This window comes from Periophthalmus magnuspinnatus, chromosome 6 (assembly GCF_009829125.3).
Source record: "Periophthalmus magnuspinnatus isolate fPerMag1 chromosome 6, fPerMag1.2.pri, whole genome shotgun sequence".
Taxonomy (NCBI): domain Eukaryota; kingdom Metazoa; phylum Chordata; class Actinopteri; order Gobiiformes; family Gobiidae; genus Periophthalmus; species Periophthalmus magnuspinnatus.
In genome coordinates this window covers 4,658,544-4,684,759 of record NC_047131.1, presented here as the reverse complement: position 1 = coordinate 4,684,759, position 26,216 = coordinate 4,658,544, and the positions used below count along the sequence as shown (strand labels likewise).

Here is a 26,216-nt window from a genome sequence, read left to right as displayed (position 1 = left end):
AGCCACAGTATGTAACCTTTTGGCCAAAACAGGCTAAAATTATAACTTGTTTTATTTTCGTTGTGTTTATTGCACACTAAAAACATACGTCCTTAAGCAGGTTTGCTTCTCCACAAACTTAACTTGGTCTGAAGGAAAGCCGCATCTGTTTCCATGGAAATGTTGCTCCTACAGTATTCCACAGTAGGACATAAAACTTATATGGAGAATGTTCTGAAGTATGGATTTAACTTTCTGTTTCCATAGAGTCAGGTGCACGTAGCCTGCCACCTCCAAAAAGTTACATGCTGTACCTTTAAGACAGGCAATGTTGCTCAGAAACATAATTTTGAAGTGAATGTCGCCCCCTGGTGGCCATCTGCTGTAAATAGACAGGTCATAGGTTATGTATTACACTTATTTGTTCTGTTGGGTCAAAATTATTCAGAATAAAATTGGAAAATAGCCTTAACTCTGCAAAAATATTAGGTAAAACAGTAAACCGAGTCTAACTGACCTCATTGTCACCTGTTATTGTGGAGGTGTCACGCGCTAATGAGGAAACTTTATAGGCGTGAAATCACGTGGTACAGGTGTGCGTCAGATTACGCGCGGGTCTCGGGTGTCTGTGCATCTGTTCAACGGGGTCAAGCGCCTTTTTCAGCCCGCGGACAAGTGTCGAGAAATGGGCAGCGGTGCGTCTGTAATCGTGCCCGGAGAGGAGAGAGGAGAGGCCCGGGTAGAGAGGACCGAAACCCTGGGTGAGAAGCAACCACACCCCGGAGAGGAGAGAGGAGAGGCCCGGGGAGCAAGGGCTGAAACTCCGGGTGAAAAGCAACAACACCCCGGAGAAGACAGAGTGGACAGCGCCCGAGGAGAGAAGGACGTGAACCGGGACGAGAGAGGAAACACGGCAGAGGAGAAAAAATCCAAGCAACCAGGAGAGGGAGAGACAGCTCGGAATGAGAGGGGAAAAGGCGGGAATGAGAGGGGAAAAGGCGGGAATGAGAGGGGAAAAGGCGGGAAGGAGAGGGGAAAAGGCGGGAAGGAGAGCACCGAGGCCTGGGAGGAGAAAAGGCAACAGACACCCGAGGAAAAGAGCCGACACGGCCCGCGGAGTGAGAGGGATGCAGCCTGGAGAGAGGGCGGGGAGGCCGGGAAAGAGATGTCCAAGACCCGGGAAAGAGAGACTTCTACACCTGCTGCACGGAGCGAGCACACTGCACAGGTAGAGTATCACATTATTAGACATCATTTGTGGTATTGCTTATTCATCGAATAAATCTCCTTTTTTTGCATTGCTTATTAAATGCCTTAATGCCATGCTATGTAACTTTTCTGTTCCAGACAAAGCAAATATCTGAGTGAAATACCAATTCCAAGTCCAAATACCATGTTCTATACGGTCAAACAATACACCCAGGTCAAGTCAATATTTCCATTTTTGTTGTGTTGTAGGCAGTGGAGTCTCCTCAGCCAGACAGCCATGTTATGGAAGTCCAGTCTCTAAAGAGTGAAGATGGAAACCTGGCAACCAACAATGAAAATAAACAACAGACGACAAAGGACAAGACCTCTACTTCTGCTCAGAGCCAACCTGCCACTGTAGGTCTTGTTCCGGGTTTGGGTCCAGTTCAAGTCTTACTGTAGATTTGGTTAGGTCCTGCTGTAGTCATGATTAAATCTAAGTTTAGTCTTGGTTTTGTTCTGGGTTTAGTCTCAGGTTAGTCTTGATTTTGATTGAGTGATTGTGTAAGTTTAAACACACCTAGAGAATCAGAATGTGAACTCAGCATAAAAGGCTGCACCAGCGAGACTGATTAAGTGGGATGCATCTATTGTTACTACCAAGACAGAGAGATAATGAAAGTAAAATTACAGTAATAGCAAAAATAAATGTTTTTAAGAGTGAATATTGTTAGTAGAAAGTAGTTTTTCATAGCTTTGGGTTTATTGGACTGGAAAGAATAATCTGTGGAATATGAGTGAAGAGTAGGGAGAGATGTTAAGCACATTTCTATTGTGGGACATCAATTTAACAAGGTCGCACACAGTGTCATTCGTAACAGTATTGCAGTATTTGAATCATACCGTCACTAAAATGGCTCTACTGGAGTGATTGTATTTATATTAACAGACTGGTTATGTGAACATACATTGTACTCTATTGTCATGAATACTCCTTTTAGACGTGAACCTGATCAGGGACTGCAGGTGGAAATTAACCATCTTTCCTATTTTGTGCAGTGCAGTAGTTGTATGTCCGAGGTTCGACTCAGGAGGAGCAGTGTGGTTTTTGTCCCGGTCATGGAACACTGGACTAGCTTTATACTCTCCATCGGGTCCTCGAGGGTTCATGGGAGTATGCCCAACCAGTCCACATGTGTTTTGTGGATCTGGAGAAGGCATTTGAGGTCCCCGCCTTCGACTGCCGCCCAGATCTCTCTGCACCCGGCAGTCGAAGACGGGGACCTCGACGACCGGATCTCCGGACATGGAGACTGGCTCTGGGGACATGGAATGTCACCTCGCTGTGGGGAAGGAGCCTGAGCTTGTGCAGGCGGTTGAGCGTTACCGGCTAGATATAGTCGGCCTCACCTCCACGCACAGCTTGGGCTCTGGAACCCAACTTCTTGAGAGGGGTTGGACTCTCCATTTCTCTGGCGTTGCCCACGGGGAGCGGCGGCGAGCTGGTGTGGGCATGCTCATTGCCCCATAGCTCAACCGCCACGTGTTGGAGTTCACCACGGTGAACGAGAGGGTCGCGTCCCTGCGCCTTCGGGTCGAGGACAGGTCTCTCACTGTTGTGTCGGCCTACGGGCCAAACAGCAGTGCGGAGTACCCGGCCTTCTTGGAGTCCCTGGGAGGGGTACTAGACAGTGCACCAACCGGGGACTCCATTGTTCTCCTGGGGGACTTCAATGCCCATATGGGTAATGACAGTGACACTTGGGGGGGCGTGATTGGGAGGAATGGCCTCCCCGATCTGAACCCGAATGGTGTTTTGTTACTGGACTTCTGTGCTAGTCACAGTTTGTCCATAACAAACACCATGTTCGAGCACAAGGGTGTCCATCGGTGCACGTGGCACCAGGACACTCTAGGTCGGAGGTCGATGATTGACTTTGTTGTCGTGTCATCTGACCTCCGACCGCGTGTCTTGGACACTCGGGTGAAGAGAGGGGCTGAGCTGTCAACTGATCACCACCTGGTGGTGAGTTGGATCCGCTGGCGGAGGAGGAAGCCGGACAGACCTGGCAGGCCCAAGCGCATCGTGAGGGTCTGCTGGGAACGTCTGGCTGAGCCCTCTGTCAGAGGGGTCTTCAACTCTCACCTCCGGGAGAGCTTCTCCCTGATCCCGGGGGAGGCTGGGGACATGGACTCTGAGTGGGCCATGTTCTCCACCTCTATTGTCGATGCGGCTGCTCGTAGTTGTGGTCGTAAGGTCTGCGGTGCTTGTCGCGGCGGCAATCCCCGAACCCGGTGGTGGACACCGGAAATAAGGGATGCCGTCAAGCTGAAGAAGGAGTCCTATCGAGCCATGTTGGCTCGTGGGACTCCTGAGGCAGCTGATAAGTACCGGCGGGCCAAGCGTGCCGCGGCTTGGGCGGTCACAGAGGCAAAAACTCGGGGTTGGGAGGAGTTCGGGGAGGCCATGGAGGAGGACTATCGGACGGCCTCAAAGAGATTCTGGCAAACCGTCCGACGCCTCAGGAGGGGGAAGCAGTGATTCACCAACACTATTTACAGTGCGGGTGGAGAGCTGCTGACTTCGACTGGGGATGTTGTCGGGCGGTGGAAGGAATACTTTGAGGATCTCCTCAATCCCACTGTCACGTCTTCCGAGGAGGAAGCAGAGACTGGGGACCCGCAGGCGGACTCGTCCATCACCCTGGCTGAAGTCACTGAGGTGGTTGGCAAGCTCCTCGGTGGCAAGGCTCCGGGGGTGGACGAGATCCGACCTGAGTACCTCAAGTCTCTGGATGTTGTGGGACTGTCTTGGCTGACACGTCTCTACAACATCGCGTGGCGGTCAGGGACAGTACCTGTGGAATGTCAAATCGGGGTGGTGGTCCCTCTGTATAAGAAGGGGAACCGGGGGGGTGTGTTCCAATTACAGGGGAATCACACTCCTCAGCCTTCCCGGTAAGGTCTATTCCAGGGTACTGGAGAGGAGAATCCGACCAATAGTCGAACATCGGATTCAGGAGGAGCAGTGTGGTTTTCGTCCTGGTCGTGGAACACTGGACCAGCTTTATACTCTCCGTCGGGTCCTCGAGGGCTCATGGGAGTTTGCCCAACCAGTCCACATGTGTTTTGTGGATCTGGAGATGGCATTCGACCGTGTCCCTCGTGGTGTCCTTTGGGGGGTGCTCTGGGAGTATGGGGTCCGGGGCCCTTTGCTAAGGGCTGTCCGGTCCCTGTATGACCGGAGCAGGAGCTGTGTTCGCATTGCTGGCAGTAAGTCAGACCTGTTCCCGGTGCATGTTGGACTCCGCCAGGGCTGCCCTTTGTCACCGGTTCTTTTCATTATATTTAAGGACAGAATTTCTAGGGGCCGGAGGGGGCCTGGTTTGGGAACCACAGGATTTCATCTCTGCTGTTTGCAGATGATGTTGTCCTGATGGCTTCTTCGAGCCAGGACCTGCAGCAGACACTGGACACAGTTTGCAGCCGAGTGTGAAGTGGCTGGGATGAGAATCAGCTCCTCCAAATCCGAGGCCATGGTTCTCCACCGGAAAAAGGTGGTTTGCTCTCTCCGGGTGGGTGGTGAGTCTCTGCCCCAAGTGGAGGAGTTCAAGTATCTCGGGGTCTTGTTCACGAGTGAGGGAAGGATGGAGCGGGAGATTGACAGGCGGATCGGTGCAGCGTCTGCAGTGATGCGGTCGCTGTATCGGTCCGTTGTGGTGAAGAAAGAGCTGAGCCCAAAGGCAAAGCTCTCGATTTACCGGTCAATCTACGTTCCTACCCTCACCTATGGTCATGAGCTCTGGGTAATGACCGAAAGGACAAGGTCGCGGATACAAGCGGCTGAAATGGGCTTCCTCCGCAGAGTGGCTGGGCGCACCCTTAGGGTTAGGGTGAGGAGCTCAGTCACACGGGAGGAGCTCGGAGTAGAGCCGCTGCTCCTACACGTTGAGAGGAACCAGTTGAGGTGGCTCGGGCATCTGCTCAGGATGCCTCCTGGACGCCTCCCTAGGGAGGTGTTCTGGGCATGTCCCGCCGGGAGGAGGCCCCGAGGAAGACCCAGGACACGCTGGAGGGACTATGTCTCTCGGCTGGCCTGGGAACGCCTTGGGGTCCCACCGGAGGAGCTGGAGGACGTGTCCCTGCTTAGACTGCTGCCCCCGTGACCCGGCTCCGGGTCACGGGGAGCGGAAGAAAATGGATGGATGGACAGTAGTTGTATGTGCATTGTCCCTTAGAAATAAAGCAAACTAAAATCTTAGGCATTGGAAAAAAAAATAATTGTTGAGAAAATAATCATTATCTGCCACAAAAATATTATAAAAAATAAATGTATTTCTTTTTTCCAGGAGGCAGTGGCAGAAAGTGAAGAGTTGTCTTTGGTGTTTGAGAGTTTTCTCCACAACAACGGGATGCTGTACAGCTGCTTTAATCACCACGGCAACAGAGTTTATGTGGATGAGACACAGGTAGGTTATGAGTTACAGACTGGAGAGTAATGGAAATGGAGCAGAGTGCGCATAAGTTGTATTTGAATAAAAATGTATGTTAATATTTAAGCTACATTAGTTTATAAAATTGTGGATTGGGCTCAATAAGGTTGCGTTCTGAACCAATTCTAATCCTGCTCTAACCAAGCAAGTAACTGTCAGTGGCCCTGGAAGTCTTAACTGGGATAAAACCTGTAAACCAGCATTAAGAGCGGACTGATACTGGCCAGGTTATAAATGGACAAACCTGGACTTTTAAAGGTCCTGTATTACACAAAATGGATTCCTCTGAGATTTAAGCCATGTTAGAATGTTACCTCCTCAAAGGCAGACCTGGAGTTGTATTTTGTTTCATTCACACATGTGAGGGAAGAACTCAGCTTAAATATGCAAGGTTTGTTTGTTATGAGGAAACAACATTATAACATAGATCAGAAAATGGTGTAATATGAGCCCTTTAACTTTCTAAACTTTCCCTCTGTCTGTCTCTCTGCCATGCTGCTGTATCTGAATAGACAACACAATAACAATGGTGCAATGTGTTATTATGCGAATATGTCCTTGTGCAAGATATTTTATGCCTTTTGTCTGTTTACCACAAGAAACAAATAAACTACGTTAACAGATAATACTCTTCACCCTGTTTGCTTGTTTCAGAAGTTGCAGCCGTTTCCTCAGGAGTGGCACAGTCAAGGACATTTTATCTCTCCCAACTCTGAGGTGTGTCTTATATTTAAAACTGCACAAAACTTCACCTTGTACAGCAGTGGTCCCCAACCACCGGGCCGCGGACCGGTACCGGTCCGTGGATCAATTGGTACCGGGCCACCGGCCGTCCAAGAAATAATCAATTATTTCCGTTGTATTTATTATCTGAGTCTGAAAAATCTTTTATTTTGAAAAATGACCGGATTCTCTCGGTTACATTTCCGTCACTTGAGCGCCGACAACTTAACCACTTAGCGTTCCGACGGACCGCCCGCGTTACACGTTACAAATTTACAGCAATGTACGTGTATTTCTGCGTCACCCACACAAACGATCTACACATCAAATGAAAGCTACGGCATTCATCTTTCTGAATATGTAAACCATTTACACCTCTAATCACCACAGTGCTGACAGGAAAGCCGTTTTACAGAGAAGTCAGAAATGTGGATTTGCACTGCACTTACCATTGAGCGCTCTGGTTCTGTCAAACATCAACATATTCACACAAAGTTGGTCTCATTCGTTCCGTAAAGGTCCAGAGAATATAATCCAGTCAAGAAATTATGTCCACAAAGGAAGTTAGAGCCTCCATGTCCAATCTGCTGCAGGAAAGTGAAATCTGTTCCGTCACATCTCCGAGTAAAAACACGAGACTGGATATAAAGATCCGCGCGTAAAATTACGCGCGCGTATTGCGTAATTTTACGCAGCTGTTTTGTGTTTTAAACATGATGAAACGGACAAAACAAAGGAAGTACGCGACCGAGGACACTGTGGATGTTTGTACGAGTTAAACTAGAGGCATCTCGGACCTGGAGCGGTTCGTGGAACCGAGTGAAGATCTCATAGTGGACTGAGGAGCAGAGGACCTTATGATTTGATGGACTGGATGCTGTTCCTGATCGGTAAGCGTGGTTTATTCTGCTATTAACTTAATTGTGGGTCAAATGTGTATCATGTGTAATCATTTGCATTAGCATTAGCCCCCCCGGTCCACGGTAAAATTTTCAAGCGTTGGCCGGTCCGCGGTGATAAAACGGTTGGGGACCACTGTTGTACAGTACAATGTGTTGGTAATATTTACATGTATTTTGTTTTCCTCTTCCTCAGGGCTCTGGGCAGCAGCAGACCAGCTCAGGCCCTTCAGCGTTCAGAGAAGACGACCGCACCAGCAGCACCTACATCCAGGGCAAAGGCACCCTCATGACATACTGGTTTGAGGTCGGACAATCACATTTAAAGGGCCCATATTACACTATTTTCTCAAATCTGTTGTAATGTTGTTTCCTTATCACAGACATACCAGCAGTTGCAATTTGTTTCATTCACACATGTTTAACACACAAACCCTGGATATTTAGCCGTTTTTTTGCCGGAGTTTTTCTCTCAGACCGAAAGTACTCAAGTTCCACCTTGTGATGTCATGTGGTGATACAGGAAGTGCTCCACTGTGTTTTTAAACTCCATACACCTTCACTCAAATCATTTAGATCAGGGGTCCCCAATCTTTTTTGCACCATGGACCGGAATAATGTAGGTTTTATTTTCACAGACCAGCCTTCTACTCGTGGCAGATAAATGTGTCAAAATAAGTTAAATGCGTAAAAAATACCACTCACTATACAGTTGAATCAGTGGGAGCCCTGCGCTTGTTTCTTTATGATGTGTTGGTCCCATCTAGGAGTGATGGGAGACAATGACACTCACCGTGTGTTTCTTATGTCCAATCTGCTCTGTAATTTTGTCTTGATTGCTGTCACTGCAGAAAAGCCCACTTCACACAGACAGGATGTTAGAAATGGTAGTAAGGTTTTCAGTGCTCATGATATTCTGGCTTAATTTTCATCCATAGTGTCAGTAAAGATGTCTCAAACATAAGTTTAAGACCACCGTCATTTGCAATCTCGATTCACCCAGTTTACTCACAAATGGGTTGCGGAGCCATTCATGCACAGTTCTTGTGTCCTTTTTCATCATATACAGACAAGCTTATTATTGTGTCATGAGGGATGACACACCAATAAGATGATTTCAGCCCCTGGAATTGCCAGTCTACTGAACTAAAGATAAAAGGAGCTGTTAACCTGAAAACAAGGTGTAATAGAACATTTTGAGCTTTGGAGATGCAGATAGATAGAAATCCATATTATATTCATCATCAGTACCACTGCTCCCATGAGGCATGTAAGGAGCAGTGCATATAGGGCATCGTGTGCTCCAAGGGGCACCAGCCTGACTATGCAGTTTGTGTTGTCTATATTTGTGCAGCAGCTGTGTTGTGCCTCTTGTAATTAGACAGAAAACATGGAGCAGGCCCACTCTCCACAGTGTGTTTGAGATGCACACTGGTAGTACCACTGTAGAAGCCACATTTTAAACAGAGGCACAAAAACATAAAAAGCATTTGGGAGTACTAGTTTTGACTCTGCATACATATTCTACAATCCACACTGAGCAAAACAGTCTCCAGTTGTTGAAAATCTGCCATCTGCATTCAGAAACAGACATGCCCTGCCTAACGTGCTATAGCCCTGTGAATTGCCCTGTGTCTTTATGTTACAGGAGAGGGTGAATGTGTGTCGGTTCTGGGACCCTCAGTCTGGACTGTGGCTCATCCTTCCGCTGCAGTGGGAACTCAACCTGGACTTTGTCAAAGCCAGAGTTCAACAGGTCATGGTGAGTCCATCAGGGGAAATAATGACCATAACCCTGAATTTGAACCAATTTTGTACAATGCATATAGACAAATATACTGTGTTTGGATACTATGACAATGTGTAGAGTTCACTGTGTTTCACGTTTTAGCCTATGATGTCAGTTTGAGATGGAAATGTGTACTTTTGACATTGTAATGTGATATTACAGACTAGAATAATGGATTTGTCACTAATATAATATGGTGTTTAAAAAAAAAAAAAAATCCACTTAACATGATCTATTTTGTCCGTAAATCAATATATAAACATTATTAACAGACATATCAGGTTGTGATCTCTTGTGCTAAACAAGTGGGAAGGAGCAATCCGTATTGGCTCTTGCTATGATACTCGTGGTAGGAATTGGCCCCTATGACTGCTATCCTCGGTGAGCTTCATTTGACTAGAGCTGAACACTATGGGTGTATGGGTGCACTTAGTCCACTTCTTTGTACAATCTATGGTCCCAATTAAAGTCCTTCATTGTTTACTCAAATGAGTACTTCCACTGAAGATGTGTAAAATGAGAAGAGAATGTAATGAATTCACTGATTGAAATAAGATGTGTTTCTGATTCGCAGCTTTTGATTAATTGAGGTAAATCATGAAATGTTAATGATGGATACTTGAAAATCTCCCAGTGTGTGTGTCTAGCTTAAATGTGTGTTTGTTTTGCCTTCACAGACAGCCCTGCCCGGCCTGGTGGATCAGAAGGAGATCACCGCAGCTCTCAGACACTGTAACTATGACTCAGAGGAGGTGATCTCTGTTTATTTAACCATGTTTGGAGAAATACTACTGCAGCCTGCCCCCAAAGACTACACCGACCTTAACTCATTCAGGTCAATATGCTGTCCGGCTTTCAGTTTAAAGTGCTATTATTATTATTACACTTTTCATTTTTTTGTTATTATTACCTGGTTTGGTGGGAAAGTACATGTAGTAAAAGTGATGGCGAGAAAATGTAGAAAAAAGTTAAAAATTTCAGAAAGTAGCTCTGAAGTCTGTTGAAAATGTCGACCTAGTTTGCACTAAAATACCAAAAGAAATTCCAGTCTGGTCGCTACTCTCTTTGTGCAGTCAAATTTGTTTATTTCAGAAGTAAAATTTCACTCCCCTCATATTAACAAAGGTTCATTCTTCGCTCAATGATTCTGCAGAAAAATCCATAACATTGTCCCCCGTGATATTTTTTCCTCCTTTTTTCCATATTTGTTTTGATATGGACAGACCATGTGTGTCTCTGATTGGCTAATCCACCTGTCAATCAACCCCATTGTGATCTCAGGAAGATTCAACGGTGACCAGACTCACATCTTCATAAAGTTTTGGAGTAGTTTGTATTTTGGATCCCAGGCAATAGGAATTGTTGACAATGCTATTAAACACCAAGAACAGAGTTTAGCTGCAAAAAAGTGGTTACCCCCAGTTTATCTAATGTAAGCTATATGAGAGGATGTAGGGACGAAAACTACTAAAGTCACACAGCAAAAAAAAAACAAGGACTGATTACTGATTTGTTTATATATTTTCAGAGCTCTGTTGGAAAGGGACCGTGTGATAGAGGAGCTGAAGCATAAACTGCAATCCAAAGACAAGGAGATGGAGACTCTCTTCCAGAGGAACAGTTATCTGAAGAGGGAGGTGCGGTACCTGACTGATGTGGTCCAACATCTCAACCACAAACACGCAGAACTCGAGGCCGACAAGCAGGAGGCGCACGAGAAGATACGCTCTCTACTCAGGTATTTTATTACACTTTACACTTTATTTACTTTCAGAGATGGGTAGTACAATACTAAGGTTACTCAAGTAAATTATATTTACTTGAGTAATCTTGTTAAATTTGTACTTCTCCGAGTAGTTTCCAGATGCAATACTTAGTTACTCCTACCTGAGTAATATGTTTTACAGTGTAACAGTACTCTGATTTGAGTAAACGTTTTGGCTCCTCTTCCCACTGTGAGTTTACAAGTGACAAAAGCTTTATGTTCACTGTGATGAACACTATTTGACTGTTTCTTGTATTGTTCCTTCAGATATTATTTTGTTTTTCTCGTTTTTGTGTCTACCTTTTGAAAATACAAGATTTTCTGCATTATTTAATACTTTGTCCTTCGAACTGGCTACTCCACCCACCTCTGTCTACTTTTCATGCAAAGGCAATTTCTTTCATTAAGCTCTCAGTTTGAATGCTTATGAGTTTTTTTAAGTACTTTATAAACAAAAGAGCGGTGTAACAAGATTCAAGGAAATCAAGGAAACAACCCAATAACCTGCTGGGTCACTAGTGGTAAATGCATGTATCGTGTTTGCATGTATAACCTGTCTCTATGGGGTGGGTATAACATGATAACTAAAGATGTAAATATGCTAATAATTGCATGGTAATTATTACTGGACACAGGAAAATAACTCTAATTGTAACCCATTTACATGTATTTTTTCACATTTTAAAATATCTGTACCTGCTTTCAAACCATCAGTCAGCTCTGGGTTTAGTTTGGACTTTTAGCTCTGGCCTCTGGTATAGTGTTTGGCAGTTGATTACCCATGATTCTTAGTAACAATGTGCTTGATTGGAGGTAAAAAGGTCACTCTGTCAGCAGCTTCTGTGTTAGTTATTAGCTGAAGGATGATGAATAGATTGTAGTTTATTGTCTCATTTTTTTCTTATTTAGCAGCTTTCACCACACAATGCATGATTTAAAAGAACATTTATCTTGACACGAATAAAATTAAATCAGGTACAGGCCATTTAAAACGGATTGCAAAGGGGCAAAGGAGCAACAGCAAACCACTTAATCCATATTGTCCCAGTGTCTGCGTACACTGGCTTATGAATGTGTGTGTGAATGGGTGAGTGGTTCTTTCTTTGGAAAGTGCTTGATAAGAATGTGACCATGTGCCATAAATATTTACATTTTGTCTGTATCACCCGCCCCTACTATTATCATGCTATTTCTGTAGCGTTAAAAAGACAGAGATAATATATCCTGTATATTTATGTAAAATTAATACTTTCTTCCAGCCACAGAGCCTCAGCTGTCCCTCTGCACAAACCCAGCTCCAAACCTGCTGTGGACCCGGGACGAATGCGGCAAGTCCGAACTTTGACCCGAGACCTGAATGTTTCCAACAAACAGCTACGCTCCACGGTGCACCAAACCCTCACGGACATGAAGAACCAACTGCAGGAGCTCAGGGAGGCTGCTGTACGCATGACCCAGGAAGAGCAGCGCGCCATGGGGCAGGTGGAGGAGCTGAGGTCCCTGTACCGGAAGGAGGCGGTGGAGAGGAAGAGTCTGTACAACAAACTGTTGGAGCTACAGGGGAATATCAGAGTGTTCTGTCGATGTAGAAAGAGCACAAAGAGTGAATCGTGTTTGGACAGCGTAGACGAACAGGAAGTAGCTGTGGTGCAGAAAGGGAGCAGGAAGAAGTTTCAGTTTGATAAAGTTTATGGGTCCAACAGCACACAGGTACAGTACGACCACTATCACTGTCTGAATCTTAAAACCAAACAAATATTACTCTGTGTTTAAAAATAACATCACTGTGTAAAATTATGGTTATAATATAGAGATGACAGAGGAAACAGGAGTGGCTTACATTCATGTCGCACTTTGAGAGGCTTTGTCGATCTTGTTAGAGTAACACTGTAGTCATTATTCATTCAGTGGCTTCAAGCTTTCTTCTTAATATAAAATGTAATTTGGGATTTTAGAAGTGTGACAGTACTGCATATCACAATAGGTCATAGTACATTTTTTTGTCCTGACTCCATAGAGAAATATGACCCATCGTTTAATGCTGCTTAATTTCAGTTTATCACAGATTCAAGTGCTGAGAGCCAAAAAAAAGTTTTAACCTTTGTGTGTAATGATAACATTTATTTGAAACAGTCTAACCTTTTTGTCAAACACATTTTCACTTGCATGTTTTACAGGACGAGGTTTTTGCTGGTACTTTGCCAGTCATCAGCTCCTGTGTGGACGGGTACAATGTCTGTATTTTGGCCTATGGACAAACCGGATCAGGAAAGACTTACACCATGATGGGCACCAAGGAGCGCCCTGGGGTCAACATCAGGTCAGGAAATACTGCTACAAGAATACTACACTATCAATAAACAGCCTGTTTTCATTGGCCTATTGTGAGTTCTGTTGAGATAGCTTGATAGTGTGAAAGCTAAATGCATGTTGTGATGTTATAGTTTTCCTTTTTGTTCAGATAATACGGCCTTTAAAGGTGCATTATGGAACTTTTGGGATATAATTGCTATGTCTGGAATCTTCTACAGCATGGTGGTATGTTTAATTCCTCAAAAACGTCTTGAAAACTGTTTAAGATTAATACCATACTGTGGAACATTCCAGGGCTATATTGTTGTTATCTGTCCTATACTCTCCTGTCTGTTCTACAGCAGCACTGTCTTTAGACTTTAGCCTAAGCCTAAAATGATTTAATCGTCTTGCCTATTCAAACACTATTAGCAGTTTTCTTTAGCATCAAAAGACCAATAGAGTTAACTGTATATTGGTTAATATTGGATGAGCTTTTGTAACCTCACCAATAGTAAGAGTCAGTTTACACTGAGCTGGTAGAGTTTCCAGACATCTTTGGATTTGTGTTACCAGTGAATTGAGTTATTAAAGGCTCAGGTGTGAAGTCCTGGCTCCAATCTGCATATGTCCCCCTGTAGGTCAATACGAGAACTACTCCGGATATGTGCTGAAAAGGAGAAGGTGACGTACACTTTAAAGGTGAGTTTAGACAGACAAAGAAATGTACTGGATTCATTTAATACAGCTGTTGTTAATATAAGGTCAAATTCATCTTGCACTTTACATCAAGGATCAACCCATCCATTCACTCATACATACAGGTAGGTATTTATCACATTGTGGAGACTAAAATCAAAAAAATCTACACACTCAAATTATCAGGACCTTATTAGATCAAAAACATGATCTAAGTTAAGATAATTTAAGTTTAGTTTGGGTTTAGGTTAAAGTTAGGTAAGTAGTGACAATGGTTAAGTGTATAAGATCAGTTTCCATGTCATTGTAATGTCCCCAAAAAGAATGGAAATCTCATACTAATGCCATTATATTTTAATTGTTTCAGCTATATACATGTTAGAATTAGTCTTGCCAGCAAGATTAATTCTTGAGATTTTTGTGAGATCAAGATCCGTCAAGTATTTGCATGTGATGGGTCCAGACTGACCAATCACAGGGTAGTGCTGTGACACGGGGGTAAGTCAGTGCCAAACAAACCAAAACAAACATTGTGATGCCGACAGGTAATTTAGCCTGTTTTAGCAGAAATACAGAAAAAAATCCTGCAGAGGGAAGCGCTTTGCGCATGGGTGGACGGGTAAGATGCACGGGCTTTACTGTTAACTGGATTAAGCTTAAAGTTTTTTGACTTGATTTTTTGACTTGTTCCATTGCTCAGACGCTTCGACCAATCAGCGTGAAGTATTTGTTTGAACGCTCCAATCATTGGTTCTGAACGCATCCCAAATTGATGTGTAGAACTCTATTCAGAGGCTTACACATATCAATCTGGAATGTAAAACTTATAAAACATGTTAATATGTTGTTTTTGGTGAATATATAGCTTTTTTTTTTTTTTTTTTTTTTTTTTTTCAAACCAATAAAAGGTACTATGGAACTAAATGTCTGCTCTTTAGTAAAATGTATGTTGCCTCTCCAGGTTTCAATGCTGGAGATCTACAATGAGACTTTGAACGACCTTCTGTCTAAGAGCCCTGGATCTGCTCTGGACCTTCGAGTCCAGGGTAAGTCTGTGTCAGTCCCAGGTCTGACCCAAGTCCAAGTCCAGACCGAGAGTGACATCCTCAGTGCCATGGAAATGGGCGAGAAGAACCGCAAGATCGCTGCCACCAAGATGAACATACAGAGGTGAATTTGATACTAAAAAGACACAATAAAAATGACCACTGCTACAAGTTATTGATGATTCTGTGTCTAATCTGTGCAATATTCTTATAATATCACTTTAACCCAGTGTATACGCACACACACGAGAGTCATTTGTTGTTATGATGCTGCAGTTCCCGCTCCCACCTGGTGGTGGCGTTGGAGGTGGAGGGTTCAGATGAAGTGTCAGGCCTCACCTCTCGGGGCACTCTAACGCTGTGTGACTTGGCTGGATCTGAGCGGATCTCCAAAACTGAGGCCACAGGACAGAGACTGGTGGAGGCAGCAGCTATTAACAAGTCCCTCACAGCTCTGGGACAGGTACACAAGTGTTAAACCTTTCCTGCTTCGGTCCCCTGACCGTGGTCGGGAGACACAGGGGAGAGCCGTCCTCTCCAGGGCCGAAGGGTCGCTCGTCCTTCGGGGTTTAACTCCCAGTTCTTTACCTTGTTGTTTGGAGTGTGGTGCGAGTTGAAAGACCACTCCAGTCTGCTGCTCAAGGGTTGGCTGCTTTATTAGCTCTGCTGCACCGTTAATACACATCAGTTGCACCGTCTTGTCCCAGGGACCACTCTAGACTCACACACTTCGCTTCTTCGCGGGTTGAACCAAAAATATGCGCCACATGCACGCACACGCCACCTCTCACTCACGCTCATGCACCACACTGAGCTAAAGCACATAAAAGCCTGACACACATCGCACAACACAAGCTTTAAAGGTGCACTACATCATTTTCCTGGTACGGGGGGGCTGCCATCTACTTGTCTTCATGAGATGTGATATGTGATTTATTTGCCTGGGTGAAACAATGACAACTTCATGGAGACAAGCAGGTGGCGGATCTTTCACCAGAAAAGTTCCATAGTGTAAGTACACGTGACTAGTCTGATGATTTTGATAATGTTTCTACCTCCACCTGCTCATTGGAGGGTGGCACATGTGACCTACATGTGATTCAATAACCTGTGGCTGCATCAGATTCAAATTGCAATTTGAATAGTTGCAGTTATTTACCATAATTTCAACAAACACTTGCAAACAACAACATACACTACCAGTCAAAAGTCTGGACACCTTCTCATTTAATGTTTTTTTTTTTGGTTTTTTTTTACTTCTTTCTACATTTTAGATACAGAAGACATCAAATATAGAACTACATCATTTCATACTTCTTGCTTTATATTTGATGTCTTCTGCATGTACCTAAAATGTAGAAAGTAGTAAAAAAAAAATATATATATATATATATATATATATTTATTTTTTTTTTATTTTTTTTTTAACTATGAGAATGAATCAGAGGGTGTGTCCAAACTATTAACTATGGCGACAATAAAGTATTTAAAGTACTTTGATTAGATTCAACTTATCATTATACTGCAATTTAGCACATAACCAATGAGAATAAAAGTTTTCTCTTTTCCTCAGGTGTTCAGTGCTCTGAAGTGTAATGCTCTCCATGTCCCGTTCAGAAACTCCAAACTCACTCACCTCCTGCAGCCCTCCCTCAGCGGAGATGCCAAGGTCAGGCTAAACAAAAGCTTTATTTAAATTATTATAAGACTCCATTTTCAAGTAGTTCTCACACAAGTTTCCCCTTCCACATGAGCTCGACTTAACTGTAATAAAACTATTACATTCTATCTTTTGACCGTTGATGGTTTTGACATATTGATTTCTTGAATCAATATGACAAAACTATTGAATAATTATTAATAAAGACTTTTCTCTAATGAGTGTCCCTGTGTTGTGTATTTCAGTGCTGTGTTTTTGTGAATGTTAGTCCAGATGTGGAGGACGTGGCAGAAACCCTGAGCACGCTGCAGTTTGGATCCAGTATTCGACAGGTTTCACTTGGAAAAGCCACGCAAAACATCATCCCCAACAAGAACAAGCCCAAGCAGACCGCTAACTGACTTTTTAAAAAATCACAATTACTGTTATTTATTATTATCACCTAATGTTTATTTGTATTCAGTAAGAAAAACGTAATTGGAACATGTTTAGATAAAAAAAAACTACAACTTTTATTGTCTTATTGTCATTTTCTGTATACAAGTTTCTTTTCACATTGATGGGTTAAAGTTAAATGGGGTACATATCTGTTGGAACTATTATCTAACTAACTAAATACCTACTAGTTCACTGTACAACTGTTCCCTAAAGCTGTTTTTAGAGAATAAAGATTTTTATTGCAGAATCCATGTCTTTCATTGCCAGGAGGACATACTGCTCGAACTGCTGATTATAACAATCAGAGTCGCTTCATTTGCATTTTTAAAATGGTTTGTCAAGGCATTTAATGTGCAAAAATGGGGTCCAATTTAAATATTTATTTGAAATGAAATGTGCCATGTAGGCATGCAGAAAATATCGAGTATAATACAATGAGCAACAACCTAATATGTAGGCTGTAGACTGGACAAAGACCGTGTAAAACACACGTGATAGACAACACAGTATCATTAAAGAAATGTTTGCTGTTTGTATTGTCACTGTTTCAATAATGGCTCATGAGTCTGGAATCAAGTTGAATTGTACTTTTTTCAGCCATGATTTTGATCACAATCCTAATATACTTTACCTCTTAAGAAAACAAATGGCCAAACAGTAAATGGTGCGATTTTTACATTGCACTTTTCCATTTTTATATATTGTCTGTCAACCTGTGGGTCAGATCTGACTGTTCTACCGACAATGTTAAAGCTGGAAGTGGGACATCGCTATTAATGTGACATTTTACCACAGAAGACTTTTTTTGTTTTTAAATAGTTATTCAATCTTGATTTGTGACTGCATATTTTCATTCAGTTTCAGAAACTGAGGAATAAAGTTTATTTTTTGCATGTTGATTGTTTAAGGCCATCATAATTTGCAGCAATAAAGATTCTCCATTGTGGGACAATGGTCCTCTTCTCTTATGTTATAAACAGGTGGCCCATGATTTGCTGAATGTCACAAAGATACTGTTAGATCATCGTATCATCATCACCTTAATGCATAATATACTATGGCTTTGTATTAAAAGTGAGTCTTTGGTTCAGCTGCATGTGCCTCTGTTCTTGAGCAGCTGGTTGAGTACACTGTTCTGTTTTAAGGTTCTGAGGTTTGAGATGTCCTCAGCGATCACCGGGACCCCATCATCATCTTCACCATCACTGTCCGAGAGTGTACACAGCAGTGCGTCGTTCTCATAGGTGGGGAAGTAATATCTGCAAACAGAAAGTAGTAGTATAATGAGCAATAGTAAGGAAAGATGAAATACAACTGAATGGTCACAGCAGGCAATTAATGTGCAATTAATTTAACAATCATTACATCTCCATGGAGTCGTATTCTGTATAAAAGCTGCTAACCCAGATGTTTAACTTCATTTTTCTTTTTTTTTTCTTACAATTTTTAATTAAATCTATTGGTTACAATTTAAAAGAAAGCCACATACATTCATATGCAGATGAAAAATAAACTATTTAAATGCAAATAAAACTAAGTATATGATTTTTTCTAAAAAAAAACATTTAAGTAACGTGCAATTTACAAATCTTTATACACTAAATGGTACGTCCATTGAAAGAGTCGACCTTTATAAATATCTTGGATTTTGGCTTGATGAAATCTTATCCTTTAAAAAACATCTCAGAATTATGTAACAGTTTAAAATCTAAATGATAATTTTATTACAGAAACAAATATTGTATCCCAATAAATTACAGAAAAGAAATAGTGCAAGCGACCTTCCTCTCTGTACTGGATTATGGGGATGTGGTGTACTTGCAGACTTCAGCCGCTGCTTTGAATCCGTTGGATCCACTGTTTGACTTGATCCACTGTCCTTTGTTTTTTTTTACAGGGGATGGATTTGAAAGTCATCAGTGTATTTTCTGAAAAAGTGGGTTGTCCATCACTGTCTGTTAGAACTGAACAGCACTGTATGGAATTTATCTATAAGGCACGACTTCAAAAATTGCCAGAATACCTCATGTGCTTCTTAATCATTGATACAGGAACATTTAATACCAGAACACATGACTGCATAAGCCTAAGGACTAACCGCACCAGAACCGACACGGGAAAGCGGCTTTTTGCTGTTTTGCTTCACAAAAATGGAATACACTCCAATGAAAAGCTAAACTGGATAGGCTGGTGACACAGTCGCAATTTCATAATATGATAACAAGCTGTTATGCTCACACCTGCACCCGTTTTTAATGTTTTATATGGACTTGCATAGATGTTTTGTTTGTATTTTATACTGTATTTTAAACAGGACGCCCATGAAAAAGAGAGCCCAAGTCTTTCATTGGGTTGTTCTGTATAAATAAAGATAAATAAATAAACAAATAAATCTGATAAAAAAGGAACTGGAAACCTCCTGGAGAAGAACTATAGTGCTTGTGTCTGATACATAGTTATAATCTATGACACCCGTGCATCGTTATGTTATAATTTGCACATTTTAAATCTCAATATTTGTCTAAAACAACTTAATAAAAGAAAGAAGACTAGGCATAGTTAGATAGATAGTTGCAGATCACTGCTGAAACCTGAATGTATCAACAATTAAATAATAATAATAATAATAATAATTGGAGAACGAAGTAAGAGCAGTGGACTTATGGCAGTAGTGTTGCTAAATGGCATCTTGAAAATAAGCAATTAAATATCATTGCAAAGGTCACTCCAAACATAACTTCGGATGAGTAAGTGGTGAGGGGAAGCAACTATATCATGGTCAAAAGCTCTGAAAAGTGGATTTGGCATAACAGGCCTGCTTTAATTGAAAGCTGTAACCCAATTATTTTCAGTCAAATCTGAACCAGTTTGTACTCCAAACCCACAAATAAAAAATACCTGAAATGTAATAGGACTTTAATAGGAATTCTGACTTTTTACAAGTACTGAAATCTCATTTTTATTGAGCTATATTAATAAATGTTTAATCAATCTCTCCAGACACCAGCTATACTTTATATTTACCAGTAATAATGCAGGCATGATTTGAAACCTGATATTCCTCAGTTCATATCTTGTTACCACCTGAGAGTAGGTCAGACAGCAGAGGCCAAAACTACAGAATGATGATCTGGCAGCCCAAAGTAAATTGTAGTGTGCCTTTAACAGTTTAGTAGCTGATAGATGCACTGATCTAGTATATTTCCACTCACTGGGGCTGGTTCCAGGTGGACATTTCTGGTAGTTTCATGACATGGCCCTCTGTGGTGAGATGCTGTAGTACTTCCTGTCTGCTCTCAAACCTCCGCTCACAGCCATAACAGCGGCTCTGATGAATCTCACGACGGATAAAGTTCACTAGCTTCACCTGCTGGTAGAAGTGGAGACCTGCAGATAGTAAAAGTAAAAGCTGTCACTAATTCAACTTATATAGTACTTTGTGATTATTAGGGCCTGTACCTGATTTTAATGTATTCTTGTTAAGTTAAATGTAACAATGTTTGGTAAAAACTGCTAACTAATGAAAAAAAGAGGCTGCAAAATATAACCTATTCAGTTTACATTTCTCTGGTAATAACTAACACAGGAGCTACTGACAGGATCACCTTTTTTCATCCAATCAAGCACATTGTTACTCAGAATCATGGGAAACCGACTGCCTGACACTATCCCAGATACTTGATTCTCTTCACGGTACATGTTCAAAACTGACAAACTTGTAAATAGTAGGCAGAGAATCGAAAACTATAAGGAAACAACAGCATGACACCATCCCAGACAGTAGTTTGTATGTCATGGCGCAATATTACAGTACATGTAACTTTTCTGGTTGAGGGTCAGCCACCTGTTTGTCACCGTGGAAATGTTATATCTTTGCTTAGAATGTTCCAGTCTGAAATATAATACTAAACTATGGAATATTCTAGGCAAAGCAATAAAATCTCCTTGGAGACAAGCAGGTAGCTGAACATACACCAGAAATTATCACACAGGTAACTGGACTCAAATGCAACACAAAGTGAGCAATAAAAAGGTTTTATAAACTACAACAGAAGGTGTCCTTTTAACAGGTAATTCAGAATATGGTAAATCAGGTAAATAAACAACTGAGGAAAGATGTCTTCTTTAATATCAACGAAAATCTCATCCAAGACTGGGAATTCAAAAAGGGGGAAACAGGCTGGAAAAATAAACTCAGGAACAGGCAACTCAAACAGAGAGAAACACACATTCAGAATTTTAGAAACGCAGCTGGGTAATACAGATACAGGGCTTGATAGTCGCTTTTGTCTGTTCAACAATCTAGCAACAACTAACTGAACAGAAGCAGTATATATAGGCTGCCCTGAGCTGATCAACACAATGAGAGGCAGCTGCTGGGAAACCAGGGAGGTAACAAAAGAAGGGCTGGAACAGGCTGAAAAAACGGAGCCGGACTGAGGAAAAAACAAGCAAACAGGTAGAACTATGACAGAAATGTTACATCATGCACCTTTAACTTTACTCACTTAGGTCAATCTTTAATCTGTGGAGGTCAAAACTGTGGGCGTCCTGGAAACAAGAAAAAAAAACATTGCCTGCTTATTTCTATGGAGTAAAACATACTGTGTATGATCATTTGAGTCTGGTCTGAGGGCTAAAGTTAAGACACCTCTGTTATAACAGTCTGTTTCCGTTGGTTATCACGGCTCCTACCTTCATGTGTGAGCAGATGAGGTCCATAGTTTCAGATTGATGCTCACAGAACAGGCACACAGCCGAAACAGGGTGAGCGTGCCAGTCCGACCAGTCACTGCAGACAACAAGAACAGGTTTGAAAGAGTTTTCAGACATTTTTAAAGTGGATGAGACAAACTGTACTGTACTGTTCTGTACAGCACTGGAATTTTCACTCCATATTCCAGAGCCAACGCTTTTCTAGACCACTAAATTGATCAATAACCATTTGAAATTATTAGAACTCATTTACAAAAAACTTACTCATCTCCGTCGTCTACCAGCTCACGATCATCTTCGCTTTGCACTTCTTCCCAGGTTTTTCCCAATTCCTAAAGAAGACAAGAATAATGTAGGCAAAATAATATTAAAGCTACCGTCCATACTTGGACTGGCCCACTGACTGTTGTACTGTCACACATCTCCACTAGATGCTGTTTATGTTACTGCTGTCTGACAGTGTGCCAGCTTTGGTCTGACCAGAGACCAGAGAGCACACTGTTCATTCAATAAAAACATGTTTTCTATGATAACTTTTATTCATCAGCCCTTAGCATCTTCGTGAACAAGAGAAGCTAACCCCAGACTCGCGTGAACTGACAGCTCGCGCCAAACACAGTACCACACCTCCCAAACCTCCCAAACCTCCCACATGAGCAAACAAGAAAACATAACTTAACACACACATGAGGCCGAACAAAGGTGAGGTGAGGGGGCAGGTTTCAGGTTTCAAATTAAATAAACCTACAGATTGTAGCTTTAAAGAAACTGTACCACACTTTTAATGTTTTTCAGTTGTGCCTTAATCTGCAGATATAAGAGACATTCAAATTTTCTCAGTACCGGTGTATGGGAAATCTATACCCCTAGCACTAGCACTGGACTGCACAGGGTCCACTGGGGTTTAGTGAGGATTCAGATCAGAAAGAGGTGTTTTAAGTTCCAAATGGATTTCAGCATTGAAACTGGCAACCCGCATGAGATTCATTCTGCTTTCTAATTGGATAATCAATTTTTTTGTAATTAAAATTAAAACAGCATTACAATTATCAGTTATCAGTTATCAGTAAAACCTATATTTGATTTGAACCTAATGTCTGGGTACAAAGATAGGTCATGTTTATGAAATTTGTAATCAAAGTATTTAAATAATGATGGTGATAAAAATGAAATATAAAAAATACAAAGTAAAAAAAATACAAGTTTTTACCAGATAGTTGATAATATAGAACCTGTCGTATTCTCTGTTGTTGGAGTTGATTCGTCTATGTGATTTCTTCCTCATGTGATCCTTAAGAGTAGTTTTATCTCGAAACGTTTTCTCACAGTATAAACATTGTAAACTGCAAAAAATAAATTAAGAAATAACTGTACTTTAAAATTATAATAAAATTTTATTTAAAACAATCATTGGAAATTTCTGCATATATCAGACCTGTCCAGTTTGTTCTGAAGTGTGTCTAAAAACTGGTTGCAGTAGACGATGTTATCCGGGAGTCCGATGCTAAAGGAGTGTTCTTTAGCCATGTGGTTCAATAAACTTGATCTGGAAACAGCAAAAACTGTTATATATTTCTCATCTTTCAGTTTTCCTTTTTTTTTTTTTTAAATTACACTCAGTTAAAAAATGATTACTACTGAAAACATCTGGTAGAGGGTTTGCCACATTTATTGCTTACTATTGCTTTGGCTAGAATGTTCCACAGCAAGGCATTAACATATGAGACCAACTATTTGAAAATAAAAAAGTTTTAAATTAGAATTAACTTTTTGTTGATGTAGCTGACCTGTTTCCAGTGAACTCATCGTTGCAGAACATACAGGGCCGATGAAACGTGGTGTCCTCTCGCTCCCTCTGCTGCTGCTCCAACACCTCCTCCTGAAAACAGAGAAACAACAGCAATATTATTAAGATCTATGTTTGTTTGTTTTTTGTGATGGGGGGGGTTTACATATTAAGACCCAAACAGAAATTACAATTAAACTCCAAAAATCCTACCTAACAATGAAAGAATACAAGTTTAATATTGATGTGGCAAGTTATTACTGTGCAGATTGAAAACTCTAAATGTTATACCAGTCTTTTCTGTTGCAGCTTTTCCCTGAGAACTCTGTCCTCTGGAAGAACATCACACAGGAGGTAATAATGCTCCTGTTTCTCTGTAGAAAATATTAAGTAGAATGCTAAAAAACACCAAAGTTACCTTAAAATCAAGGTATACGTATTAATTTATTTTTTTCTTACCCACTGGACCTTGGGAGTTGGTCCTGATCACACTACAGAAATCTTCCACTGGCTGCTCCAACAATCTGCCTTTCCAATGCAATAAATACCTGAAGAATAACTAAATCATTATCCAAAGTAGAGGATATGTGTTTTTTCAAAGGGATCTTCCTAGCTAACTAAAATAAAATAAGCCATTTTGGTTGATAATTCATTATTTTTACAATACAAATGTTAATAAAAATGTCAAAGATTGTCATTACATATGGACTAAATCCATTCAGTTTGAATCCTGTTTTCAGCATAAACTTCATTAGAGAGCAGCCAAATCCACTGACCCACAGGTTGCCAGTGCGATTCCAGCTCCCACAAATGAATACTACCCTTGTGTCCTTATGCAAGACACTTCTTCCCCCACTGGTGTGTGAATTTGTCTGTGAATGGGTTAGTGGTTCTTTGATGTAAAGCGCTTTGATTGCCCTGAATGTGGAAAAATGCTATATAAAAAGGTGACAATATACCATTTACTTTGAGAGCATTCAAAAGATACATTCAGTTTTGAATTGTTAATTTCTATGGCAACCGTGCTAGATTTACCATTACTCTGAAAATCACAGACATTTTGAGAACCACCACTATTTAAAAGATATAATCAATCAAAACAGGGCATCCTTACTGTGGTAGATCTGCGATTAGTTTGACATCTGCGATCACTAGTTTGTGTTGCAGCAGCAGGTGTTTGAGCAGGACATCTTTCTGATGAGAGGGGAGGGACTCGGGGCAAAAGAGACAGACCAAGGGCTCAGAGGAGGGGCAATCCAGGGCCGCAGGGCAGGGACGATCCAAGGCCGCGGGGCAGGGACTGGTCTCGGGATGCTCTGGGAAACACAAAGGCTCCAGGATACTGTCCTGAGCTGAGGGGGGGAGAGAAAGAGAGGACTACTGTCAAAGATGGAATGAATATTTTGGGGACTAAATAGCTAGTATTAAAATTTTCTTTGTAATTTATTTCTATTATTATATGATCTTTACATATGCAGTAAAAGCCTAATGACAGTACCAGATTCTCTTTGTCATTGTAGACTGAACAAAATCTATGAAAAACAGGAGAACGTGTTTGTAAAGGTCTAAACTATAGGATAAGCAGGTTTTGTACACAATAAAACCCCAAGCGTACAAAGGGATCTTCCAGTTTCAACTTCCAACTGAGACGAGACATTTATGGACCCCATTTTTTTTTTACTTTACATTACATACAAATGAAGCATTACTTGACGCTATATCCATACATTTTAGCACTCATTGGTTTTCTATAGTTCAATATACACAAAAAAAGAGATCGACAACCCAACTTCTCAGCTGCCCTGATGTTAAAAGAGCAAAGCAGCTTACAAAATACCACACTGAATCTTATTAAGTTGGCCCAACTAACTAATTACACCACAAATGTTGAGTTTGTTTGTAAAATACGTGATAAGATGCAATGACAAGTTTTTAAATTGATCAAATTCACTCACCACCCCTGTCAGACGCCGCCATGTTGGATACTACGTAACACAAACAGGGCAAATTGACCAATCAGAGAAGAGAAGAAAAAAAAACATTAAAAAGTCCGATTTTTTTTTCATACAATTTCATGTTTGCTTTATTTAATTTCAACTCGTATTTTTACTTAGCCTAAATAAATGATAACCTAATATCTAAAATAACGCTGAGCTTTTTAGCCAATGGGGTTGCATTACACAAAGATACCACTAGAGGGCACACATGGCTCAGAAATGATGCTCATTTTGCAGCGAATCTCTGTACCTGTGTCCCTTGGTTCTGCAGAACCATTCAGAACCTTGTGAAAGAGCACTATGTAACTTTTCTGGTGAAGGGTCTGTTGCCTGCTTGTCTCCGTGGAGATGGTAAGGCAAGACAAGGCAAGTTTATTTGTATAACATAATTCATACAGAAAGTAATTCAAAGTGTTTTACAGAATAAGAAAAACATAAAAATCACAATACAACAAATAAAAACAGAAATAATCACAAATAATCATCATAAAGTGAACATTAAAAGAGAACAGAGCAGAATAAAAACCTTTCAGGAATACGCACAGCTAAACAACCAAGGCAAGGCAAGTTTATTTGTATAGCACAATACGTACACAAGGTAATTCAAAGTGATTTAAAGAATAAGAAAGACATTAAAATCACACAAATCAAAACATAAATAATCACCCAATCTCAACTCTCTCACCCACTCGTTTGCACCCTTTAAAAACTCTCTCGCACTCTTTAAACACTGTCTTGCTCAGTTT

The 26,216-nt window shown here is 41.4% G+C and overlaps 2 protein-coding genes across 2 annotated transcripts; one reads left to right on the top strand and one right to left on the bottom strand.

Annotated features, from left to right (window-relative positions):
* Nucleotides 1–664: 664 nt before the first annotated feature.
* LOC129456328 (kinesin-like protein KIFC3) lies at nt 665–17,214 on the top strand. Its single transcript, XM_055222543.1, has 15 exons — nt 665–1,207; nt 1,438–1,584; nt 5,517–5,636; nt 6,315–6,377; nt 7,479–7,589; nt 8,931–9,044; nt 9,749–9,906; nt 10,600–10,809; nt 12,096–12,546; nt 13,014–13,156; nt 13,770–13,830; nt 14,789–14,997; nt 15,150–15,336; nt 16,447–16,542; nt 16,779–17,214. The coding sequence occupies exons 1-15, from the start codon at nt 665–667 to the stop codon at nt 16,932–16,934; spliced, it is 2,769 nt and encodes a 922-aa protein (XP_055078518.1). The 3' UTR covers nt 16,935–17,214.
* On the bottom strand, nt 17,206–25,470 carry znf277 (zinc finger protein 277). The gene is made up of 12 exons (XM_033968606.2): nt 25,429–25,470; nt 24,588–24,825; nt 23,933–24,021; nt 23,765–23,847; nt 23,475–23,566; nt 23,123–23,233; nt 22,898–23,030; nt 21,952–22,019; nt 21,667–21,763; nt 21,480–21,522; nt 20,184–20,358; nt 17,206–18,230 (listed from the first exon to the last, which is right to left on the bottom strand). The coding sequence occupies exons 1-12, from the start codon at nt 25,448–25,450 to the stop codon at nt 18,059–18,061; spliced, it is 1,323 nt and encodes a 440-aa protein (XP_033824497.1). The 5' UTR covers nt 25,451–25,470; the 3' UTR covers nt 17,206–18,058.
* Nucleotides 25,471–26,216: the final 746 nt, after the last annotated feature.

What these genes read in the sequence shown, in the direction of transcription:
- LOC129456328 (XM_055222543.1), top strand. Translation starts at nt 665, where the DNA reads ATGGGCAGCGGTGCGTCTGTAATCGTGCCCGGAGAGGAGAGAGGAGAG. An exon ending in CTCAGAGCCAACCTGCCACT is followed by an intron (nt 1,585 to 5,516) that starts GTAGGTCTTGTT and finishes TCTTTTTTCCAG; the next exon opens with GAGGCAGTGGCAGAAAGTGA. An exon ending in TTATCTCTCCCAACTCTGAG is followed by an intron (nt 6,378 to 7,478) that starts GTGTGTCTTATA and finishes CCTCTTCCTCAG; the next exon opens with GGCTCTGGGCAGCAGCAGAC.
- znf277 (XM_033968606.2), bottom strand. Translation starts at nt 25,450, where the DNA reads ATGGCGGCGTCTGACAGGGGTG. An exon ending in CTAATCGCAGATCTACCACA is followed by an intron (nt 24,022 to 24,587) that starts GTAAGGATGCCC and finishes GTTATTCTTCAG; the next exon opens with GTATTTATTGCATTGGAAAG. An exon ending in CTGGTAGACGACGGAGATGA is followed by an intron (nt 21,764 to 21,951) that starts GTAAGTTTTTTG and finishes TGTTGTCTGCAG; the next exon opens with TGACTGGTCGGACTGGCACG.